The sequence below is a fragment of the Palaemon carinicauda genome, chromosome 9 (assembly GCF_036898095.1).
Source record: "Palaemon carinicauda isolate YSFRI2023 chromosome 9, ASM3689809v2, whole genome shotgun sequence".
NCBI lineage: Eukaryota > Metazoa > Arthropoda > Malacostraca > Decapoda > Palaemonidae > Palaemon > Palaemon carinicauda.
Window position 1 is genome coordinate 136,497,157 of NC_090733.1, and position 11,261 is coordinate 136,508,417.

An 11,261-nucleotide genomic window follows, 5' to 3' on the forward strand; every position below is an offset into this window, starting at 1 on the left:
GCATAAGACTCTTTCTAGTTCATTGCCTACGATCTCCGATAAGCAGGGAATATCGAAAGATTTAGGCCAAGGACGAGAAGGTAGCTCATTTTTGGCTAGAAAACCAAGTTGCAGAGAACAAGTAGCTTTTTCTGACGAAAATCCTATGTTCTTGCTGAAGGCATGAATCTCACTGACTCTTTTAGCCAAGGCTAAGCATACCAGGAAAAGAGTCTTAAGAGTGAGATCTTTTAGGGAGGCTGACTATAAGGCTCAAACCTGTCTGACATGAGGAATCTTAGGACCACGTCTAAATTCCACTCAGGAGTAGCCAAACGACGCTCCTTAGTGGTCTCGAAAGACTTAAGGAGGTCTTGCAGATCTTTATTGTTGGAAAGATCTAAGCCTCTATGCCGGAAGACCGATGCCAACATGCTTCTATAGCCCTTGATAGTGGGAGCTGAAAGGGATCGTCCTTTTCTCAGGTATAAGAGAAAATCAGCTATTTGGGCTACAGAGGTACTGGTCGAGGATACAGAAACTGACTTGCACCAGTCTCGGAAGACTTCCCACTTCGATTGGTAGACTCTAATGGTAGACGCTCTCCTTGCTCTAGCAATCGCACTGGCTGCCTCCTTCGAAAAGCCTCTAGCTCTCGAGAGTCTTTCGATAGACTGAAGGCAGTCAGACGAAGAGCGTGGAGGCTTTGGTGTACCTTCTTTACGTGTGGCTGACGTAGAAGGTCTACTCTTAGAGGAAGACTTCTGGGAACGTCTACTAACCATCGAAGTACCTCGGTGAACCATTCTCTCGCGGGCCAGAGGGGAGCAACTAACGTCAACCTTGTCCCTTCGTGAGAGGCAAACTTCTGCAGTACCTTGTTGACAATCTTGAATGGTGGGAATGCGTAAAGATCCAGATGTGACCAATCTAGGAGGAAGGCATCTATATGTATTGCTGCTGGGTCTGGGACTGGAGAGCAATAGATTGGAAGCCTCTTGGTCAGCGAGGTTGCAAAGAGATCTATGGTGGGTTGACCCCAAGTCGCCCAAAGTCTCTTGCACACATCCTTGTGGAGGGTCCATTCGGTTGGAATTACTCGACCTTTCCGACTGAGACAATCTGCTAGGACGTTCAAGTCGCCCTGGATGAACCTCGTTACTAGGGAGATGCCTCGATCTTTTGACCAGATGAGCAGGTCCCTTGCGATCTCGTACAACGTCAGTGAGTGGGTACCTCCCTGTTTGGAGATGTACGCCAAGGCCGTGGTGTTGTCCGAGTTTACTTCCACCACTTTGCCTCGAAGGAGATACTCGAAGCTTCTCAAGGCCAGATGAACCGCCAAAAGCTCCTTGCAGTTGATATGCATGCTCCTCTGACTCGAGTTCCACAGACCTGAGCATTCCCGACCGTCCAGCGTCGCGCCCCAGCCCAAGTCCAATGCGTCCGAGAAGAGAACGTGGTTGGGAGTCTGAACTGCCAGGGGAAGACCCTCTCTTAGGCTGATATTGTCCTTCCACCAAGTCAGACAAGACTTTATCTTTTCGGAAATCGGGATCGAGACCGCCTCTAGCGTCTTGTCCTTTTTCCAGTGAAAAGCCAGATGGAATTGAAGAGGACGGAGGTGTAATCTTCCTAATGATACAAATTGCTCCAGGGATGACAGCGTCCCTACCAGACTCATCCACAGCCTGACTGAGCAGCGTTCTTTCTTCAGCATCTTCTGGATGGAGAGCAGGGCTTGATCTATTCTGGGGGCCGACGGAAAAGCCAGAAAAACTTGACTGTGAATCTCCATCCCTAAATACAGAATAGTTTGGGATGGGACCAGCTGTGACTTTTCCAAATTGACTAGGAGTCCCAATTCCTTGGCCAGATCTAGAGTCCAATTGAGATCCTTCAGACAGCGATGACTGGAAGAGGCTCTGAGAAGCCAGTCGTCCAAGTACAGGGAGGCTTTGATCTCCGATAGCTCGAAACTGGTACCCCACATTCCTGTAAACAACCCTCAGAAACGGTTGGGAATCCGGGTGTCTAGGAATGTGGAAGTATGCCTCCTGAAGGTTGAGAGAGACCATCCAGTCGCCTTCCATAAATGCTGTCAAGACAGCCTGGTAGACTTCATCGCGAAGTTTGTCTTGACAATGAACACATTGAGCGCACTTGCCTCTTACGTACTCCTGCAGTGAACATGGCTGCCAAATCATGGAGCCATCCCTGAGGGACTTGTCTCTGCAGAGAACGTGGCTGTCAGATCATTGGAGCCATCCCTGAAAGCCTTGTTTATGCATGACATAATTGTACAGCAAAACTTCAAAGGCTCGAAAACAGCTGTGAAGTTGACCTGTAAAATCTTGGAGCGTCTCCTGGCCAGGCGCCAGGGAGAGTCTACGAGATTTTAGAAGTCTATCTGGGCAGAGGCAGGAACTCCCAAGCCGAGAACTTCTCTCGTGTCATATCAGACTCTCGCTCTATAAGCCAGTTTAAAAGAAGGGAAAGCAAAGGCTGTATCCCCCAAACTCCTCCTGGTGATAAACCAGTCGCCTAGCAAACGTAAAGCTCTCTAGGAGAGCGAGAGAGCACTAGCTTATAAAACAACGGCTTCGAAGTAGCTAGGCCTAGTGTAAGCTCTGACGTTTAGGCGAACGAGGAGCAGCAGTTACAAGAAGATCCGGACAAAGATCCTTAAAAATCAGCATGATTTAATTAAAGTCCATAGAGGGCTAAGCAGCTTTAGGCTCCTCTCCGTCTGACAGAGTCCTCAAGGGAATATCAGTAGGAGGGGGAACAGCAACTTCCTCATCTAAAGGAACCTTGTCCGATAATAGCCGAGTCTCAAGCAAGGGAGAGACCTACCGTGGTGGCAATGCTTTACAAGCAGAGTCCACACGCACTGGTGCATTAGTAGCGGACCAGGACGCAACGTCATGTAACTGCTTGACAGTCTGTGAACTGTCAACAACAACAGGTGAGAGAGACCAGGACGCAACGTCATGTAACTGCTTGACAGTCTGTGAACTGTCAACAACAACAGGTGCGTGAGGACGCACAGCGTCCACTCGAGACTGCTTTGAACGCCTAGATTGAGCTGTCAAAACAACTCTAGAATGCGGAGGTTGACGCACAGCGTCAAAACAAGTCAACTCCGATTGTTAGCGAACGTCCTGAACGTCAACAGGAGCATCAGCAAGTGGCCTAACGTCCAAATGTGGCTGAAAATCCACACGAGACCGCATCGAGTGTGGTTCTAAACAACCTGACTGACGTGACTTAGCTACGCCAACGTCACCAGGACGCACAAAGGAACGTTAGGTTGGCTGAAAGCCAGGGTCTCGATGAGATAAACGGCTAGGCTCCACGTACTAATCGGCAGAATAGTCTTCCATAAGGGAGGCAAGCTTATTCTGCATGTCTTGCCGTACAACCCATTTAGGATCAACGGAAATGGTTGCGGTAAGAGACGAGGGTAACGTCTGTGACCGCAAAACCTTGCCAACAAAAAGACTCTCGGAGTCTGTGTTACGCTTTTGTTAGGCGGCGAGCAGTTTTCCGATGACTGCATAGGGTCAGAGATGTCATAATGGCTACAACCAGGACGCTGGACCTGTCCTGAAAGGACTGACTTTGCTTAAGGGCCTCGAAACCTTGTTTCAGGTTTCTTATGCGAAAAGCCTTCGGATGACGAGGAGAAAATTGTCTCTCTCGCCTTATGGTAGGGGAGATCTTGGTAAGATACACCCAATACCATAGAGGGAACGTCTGCTCGCTGATCAAGGCCTCTCGAACCCATAAGTCGTACGACATTACTTCTCCCCTGGGCTTGGGAGCTTGCAAGAGGTCCCGGACTAGGTGAACGACAGGCACGAACAGACGAACCCTCGGTTACGCAACACTGTAACACTTTGCGCAATATCACTTTATCACTACGATTTTCTGTTTGCACTTATTTCACTGAAATCGAAACTTTTACTGATTTCTACCTGAAGCACGCAATTCTACCCTCATCAAAAAGGTAGTAAATGCGAAATCAGTCGTATAATGCAAGCACATTAATACCAGCAAAACACAGTAAACATCTTTTAAGATAAAAAATTCAGTGGCTGGGGAAGAGACTAAACACTAGTTCATTCAAAACTATGTTTTCAATCTCTCACCGTACATTGCCTGGGGACGAGAATAAAACTAAAAACGTTTTATCCTTACTCCCCGTACAGAGACTAGGGACGAGAGTAACTCGAGAACAACGTTACCCGCTTGAACGGAACGTTTTCTCCTCTCTCTCCCTCCGTCTCTATCTCTCTCTCTCTCTCTCTCTTGATTTCGCACCTAAGAGAAGAGCCCAATTACGTTTCGTCAAAAAAACATGTTATTTGACCAAAGGAAAAAACTGAAAGGTTTTTCAATTAAAAAGTTCCTTTAAAATAGAATTTAAAACATTTAAGCTTTGAAAGAAGAATGAACAAAACGTCAGAATCGATTTACTCTTTCTGCAAAGTGAAACCGTGATACTCTCTCTCTCTATCGTAACGATAGAGCGCAAACTGCGTAGCATAAATAAACTAAACGTTAGTTCATCTTTGAAAACAGTACGAAGACTATTCAAAGAAAATCTTTCATAAAATATTTATTAAAAATATTCATTTAAAAAGTTTTAAATCATTAGCTCTTTAAAAGCTATTACGATTGAAAAGGGCTCAACGTTGTTTAACTTCGGTTTCCAAGTTAGGACCGCCTACTCTCAGGAAAGGTCGCATATAAACAAATTATTAAAATTTATCTTTATGTTTATTATAAATGGAAAGTTAATCGAAGAGGCCTAATAAAGGCGGTGAGATATAAAATATATAGAGGAAAATCTATAATTAATTTATAACGTGATAAGATAATTGCTAAAAGCCTAAACACACTTCCGTCTAAGGGAAGGGTCGGCCATTTAAAAGTCAAAGAAAGTCCATACTCTCTTTGTCATCAAAAATTAAATCTATCCAAAAACGAGTTCAAGATTTAAGATGAAGATAAAACACCTGCACTGCGAAAGCTCAAACCAAAATGAAGTACTTCACCAAATATGTTGAGAAAACTCCAGGTTCTACAGCGAGTAAAAGTACGTCTTGTTGACACGTCGACAGAGAAGAAATCGAGTCTTTGTTTACATCGAGAGTGGTATCTGGCCGACAGTTGGCGCTGGTGGGCACACCCGCAACCTGTATAGCGATCGCTGGCGAGTTTTTACTGTTTTTTGTCTGTCGAGCAACAGAGTTGCAGCTATTATATATTCAACGGCTAAGTTAAATATTTAAAATTAGAACATGGTGCAAATTATGGGGCATGAAGTTCAATTTTAATAAAACCAGTATGATTATAAGTAGGTCAAGAACAGAGGCTCCTCAACATATGGATCAAAAGCAGCGATAATGTTCCTTTAACTCTGTATAACATAGATTTTAGGTGTGATTCTAGACAGAAAATTACTTTTGAGAAACAGTAGTTGTGTTTTCCGCAATTGCGGAAGCTTGTTGAAAAAGTCTATTCTGAAGAGTTTTAATTCTTTCATTCTACCTTGTGAAGAGTATTTTTCTCCTGTCTAGTCTTCAGCTGCCAATTCTCGTTATAATTTGGACATGGACTTGCGGTCTTAAATTTCTTATTACTGATCCAGACATTTATCTCTGGCAATGTCGTTCAATTAATTAGTTATGCATGCTGCATAAGCTTTTCCAAAATTCTGAACATCCTTTACATGAATCTTCCCGGACAGTTCCATCCTCATCATAATAGGCCTGTACTGTAATTAATTTTATAGTCGGGCCTTCTCCATCATGAAGTTCAATACTACACATTCTAGAAGTCTTATTCCAGATGTGACCAAGTTGTGGAATAATCTTCCTAATCAGGTAGTAGAATCAGTAGAACTTCAAAAGTTCAAATTTGCAGCATTTTTATGAACAGGCCGACAAGTATTTTTATAGTTTATATATGAAATATCTGTTTTAATGTAGTTACTGTTCTTAAAGATATTCTATTCTAATTGTTCATAAATACTACTCTTATCTTATTTCCTTTCCTCACTGGGCTATTGTTCCCAGTTTGGGCCCTTGGGCTTATAGCATCTTGCTTATATCTAACAGTCTACAATTGGTACACATACGCACACAAAAGGCATTAGTAAACTACCAAGCCTTATAATATATAGCCTACACAGAATAAGGAAAAGTACACCATCATGCTTTTTATCTTGACATTTAAAAACCACATAAACTGGATATATTTACTCACCTGGTAGAATTATCGGAAATGACTGGTGGCCTACGCACCAACAGTTCGACATTGGCTGTGATTCTGTTATTTATGCCAATCAAGACTTGACACATGTAATTACCTCCATCGCTTTCCTGGATATCCTTAATCTGAAACACAACGATGCATTAATGAATGATGAACTACATTAGTAGCTTAGAGAGTCAAAATGTGCTTAATAATTCTTTATAAAATGTAATTTTGTGTTTTTTTTTTCTTTGACACTTCCTAAAAATTTGGTCAAATTGGCCAGTCAAAATGTCCTTGATAATTTATAAAATTAAATATTGTATCACTTGGAGGTTATTTTTGACAGCTAAATATTCAGCAAAATTATATTTACAGCCTTGAATAAAATAACAGTAGCACAAAATTGGCAATAAAATTGATCAAAATCTTTATATTTGATTAATATGAAAGCAAAACTACTTTGTGATTTGAGAATAGAATGAAAATGGACAAAGTTATATAAAAAACCGTTATCAGAAATATAGGAAAATACATAAACAATGAAATAAGACATACACCACAGTTTTAGGGTTTATTTCAAGTGCCCTTTTGGTCTTAAATATTACAGTCAAGAATAAATCTAGCGACATTCTGTTATACAAAAAATAAACCTCTACTCCCAATAAATCAATATACATACTCCCAAATTATTCACAAAATCGTAAGAACCATTTACTGTAATATCAATTACAGCCAAGACAATCTCTCTCAATATCACTTAATTTTCTACCTCTTAATTGGAAATTGGCTATTGTAAACCAGTCAAGTAAAAAACTTGAGTAGAGTATCATGGACAACAAAGAATCCCAGACTGTCATTAGCTCAAGTGGGGAGGGATCCCTACCAAGAAAATGCAATATCAAGACGAAAATGGTTTTCTGAAGGATGAACATAATTAAAATGGATTTGTGCCCTGAAGTTTAATAGGAAGGGGAGGTATCCTTCGTTATGTTGGAGAGTTATGGGATGAACATTAAATGGATCCTTTGTTTCCGCTCCACCAAGCAGGACAATGAAAATCAGCTCAGTTCCACCAAGCAAGACTATGAAAATCAGCTCACAGTAATCAATACTGTCGAAGTGGTAAATTAGCATAATTGATGAGGGATTGAATGGGACCAGGGACGAATGAATTATTGTATGAGAAAAATTGCACAAAATATTAAAATTACAAGGAATGATTATGCATAATTCTCAAACATAATTTAGATTACGGAGATGAGAATTTTTTTTTTTTTTTTTTACCAAATAGTTGTTCGGATGAAAAAATAAGTTTTCTGGATACAAACTAAATACAAATCACAAAACAGTATCATGAATGCTAAAGATTATTTTTTTTATATAAAATTAATGATAATCAAAATAAGTCTACTTCCAATGGCTCAACAAGTGCTCAGCAAAAATATGGAATTAAAAATTTTGGTTCATCAAAATATATTAAGACTTTAAAGTGGTATGTATAAGAACTTTGCTTTAACGATACTAGATTAAACACTGGGAACATAAAAAACTATTTCAGTCTTTTATTTAAGCCAAAGGCATGAAACCAATCACTGCTTGTCTGAAAAATACAGATCTAATCTCTTCCTTGAATGCACTTAAACCACATTCTCCTACCTGTAGGATATAAGTAGCAGATCCTTCGTCATGTCGAAGAGCATATCTGGAGTCCCTGAGGATAAGGGAAGGACCCGACGAGATGGGCAGGTCCTGCACGCTGCCTGATCCTCTCTTGACCCAGAGGACAGGGTAATCCTGCGAATATTGCACCGAACATTCCAGCTGAATACTCGAGCCGATGTCAACGACTTGCTCCTTTGTGATCCAACTTATGGAGGGCGTTCGAACAGCCAAACCTGCAAAATAATAACATTAATAAATGCCATGATACTGAATTAAAAATAAAAAATTAATTCATAAATTTATTTTATTATATAAATACAAAATTAAAAAGGTAAAATATATGTCTAATTGTAATGATACAGCTCAACCAGAAAATGTCAAGAATTCCTAAGTTTGTTTATACATAACTTTATATATACAGTATACTTATGTACGTACACACTCATGTACAAATACAGTACTTCTAAAATATTGTATTTAGAAGATTAGGAGACGTGGAGGCATATACACACATGTGCATATACATACACGTATATACATATATACATGTGTGTATAATATACAAATATAGTACTTCTAAAATATTGTATTTTTACAGTACTTCTAAAATACTGTATTTATAAAATTAGCAGACAGAGGCAACAAACATGTAAACACCTTCACTCTCTCTGCCACTGAGCAAAGGGTATTAGGGGGTAGGAGAATGTGGCAGGAGTTGAAACAATAAACGGAGCTGCTCCTGGAGAAGCATCAATCGAAAGACGTTACCGTAATGGGGCAAGAGGGCAATATACAAGGGAGCAAAAAGCCCCCATGTTATGAGGCAGTTGATTTATCGTATGGGGAAGCTATAATGAGTACCCGCGTCTGTCTTGCGTTCTTCTCTCCTTCATTATCAAGTCGAAGAGAAGAGGATATTGATGACTAGATCGTTTGGTTTAGTGTGGGGAGTGGATGCCACATTTTCATTATTATTATAATTATTGTTATTATTATTATTACTAGTTGCTAAGCTACAACCCTAATTGGAAAAGCAGGATGCCATAGGCCTAGGGGCTCCAACAGGGAAAATAGCCCAGTTAAGAAAGAGTCAAGGAAAAACTATTTTCAAGAACAGTAACATTTAAATAAATCTCATAAAATGTAGGTACTAAAAAAAACAAGAGTAAAAGAATAGCCCAGGGAGGAAAAGAGACAATGAAAAAATATCATAAGAACAGTAATATTAAAATAGATATTTATATAAACTATAAAAAAAATAAGAGGAAAAGACAAAAGATAGATTAATGTACCCTCAAGCAAGAGAACTCTAACCCAAAGACAGTGGAAGACCATGATATAGAGGCTATGGCACTATCCAAGACTAGAGAACAATGGTTTGATTTTGAAGTGTTCGTCTCGTAGAATATACTGTATATAGTACTTTCATTGTTAATCTTTGCTACATACTTTTAGGGTTACACGTGTCAAGATAGTTAATTTCGTGTTACATATAAACAAAATACATAAAAATTATATTCTTTAAGGAAAATGCTTTGAAACATATTTAGTAAAAAAAAAAAAAAAAAAAAAAAAAAAAAAAAAAAAAAAAAAAAAAAAAAAAAACCGATGTAGCCAAACACCCATTTGTCTTCATCTCGCCATCCAAAATTCACTGGGTTAAAATCCTCATAAAATGTAAGCAGCAACAGCTTAAGAAAATTGTGGAGGGGAGAATGAAATTTCCTTCACTTGTCGTACAAATTAGATTGCGATGTTTTTCGTGAGAATTTCATTTGACCTCAAAGAAAAACTAACTTGCCAGAAAACTTTCCGGGGAAAATGCTCTCATTTTATAATCTGAAATCGTAGCCACTTCAAAAAGAATGTTACGTTCTCATTTGTTATTTCTTTTGGCCATTCTTCTGCTGGTTAAAGAAAAACTTTCCCCTTGGATGGGGTCAAGGAATTTTAGGATACGAACAGGATTTCTTTCCAATTATATGCCTTACAGATCTGGTCACCAATCAGAGTAATAAACAAAATGTTAAATTTCGTAGATTGTTTTAACAAAATTGTGCACATGAGGCGACTAGTAGGCCTATACATAAAGTATTACCAATGAGTAATAAACAATTACTGTTATATCTTTTAAATTTTTTAAATCTTGCATAAGAGTTTCCTAGTAGGCCTTTACACAAATTATTATTACCAATCAGAGTAAAACAATCACTTAAAATTTCGTTTACTGGTTTAACAAATATTGCAAATTAGAGTTGACTAGAATATAAATTGAGTAAAATTTCACAGAGACTTTAGAATGAAGAATTATAATACCTCCCTTTACTAAATAAAAATCCTGATATTTAGTTGGTTTTTATGGCCAATGATTTACTATAACTACAGTTACTCGAGGTGTTTGACTACTGCGCTGTAATTGTTCAGTGGCTACTATCCACTTGGTAAGGGTAGAAGAGACCATTTAGCTATGGCAAACAGCGTCTCTATGAGATGGGCACTCAAAAATCAAACCATTGTTTATTCGGTCTTTTGAACTTTTTTCCCAGTATGAGCACTTGGGCTTATAGCATTCTGCTTTTCCAACTGGGGGGTTTAGCTTGGCTAGCAGTAGTAGTAGTAGTAATAATAAAAGTTTTAATTATAGTTTGTTCAGGGTATGCACTGGTTTTGATTAAACTAAATAGCCCACGAAATACGTATTTCGTAGGTTACATGTAATCAATCAAAAATTTCCAAAATAGTTAAAGGAAACTTCCACACAAATTTTGAAGACACTTCTCATAGCATTACTGTCACACACTACAGTGCTCATTCGTCTTTAAATGCCAAATAAATGCAAGAGAGAGAGAGAGAGAGAGAGAGAGAGAGAGAGAGAGAGAGAGATTTAATGAAAGCTACTTTGCATTGAAAAATGTTATATGCAACATTTTCTATTGTAACAACTCTCTATTGTAACGACTCGTTCTTAGAACTAATTAATGTTCAGCCATAATTAACAAAATACACAAATGGCTCAATTACCGTTGAAAAGAGCATTTTATATCACGAATAAAACAATAAATGACCAGGGAAATCCTAAACTTGCGTTTTTAAACATTTTATTTTAAATTAGTCTCATCGTAAAACATCTGAAAACGTATAAATCATTCTGTATAAATTTATTTCATTCAAATATAGGTCTAAGGGTGAATAACCCGTGAAAAATTTTATATTACAGCTTTAAAAACTTAAGAAATAAATATGGAATGAGTTTTTGTATTTTAATGTGGGAGTAGTTATTGCATTACAAAAAATGTGTTTACCTCGGCTGTGGGTTCTAGACCTATAAAATATGCGGCCCCATGATTGTTTCA

The 11,261-nt window shown here is 38.9% G+C and overlaps 1 protein-coding gene across 1 annotated transcript in view; it reads right to left on the minus strand.

The window, feature by feature from the left end:
• Positions 1-8,151, minus strand: part of LOC137646646 (lachesin-like) — a gene marked incomplete at its 5' end in the record, with an annotated part of 32,095 nt that extends 23,944 nt beyond the window's left edge. Inside the window, 2 exons of the mRNA XM_068379751.1 lie at positions 6,256-6,386; positions 7,903-8,151. Of these exons, the coding sequence (XP_068235852.1) occupies positions 6,256-6,386; positions 7,903-8,151 (380 nt within the window). The remainder of the gene's footprint in view (positions 1-6,255; positions 6,387-7,902) is intronic.
• Between the last annotated feature and the right edge of the window lie 3,110 nt (positions 8,152-11,261).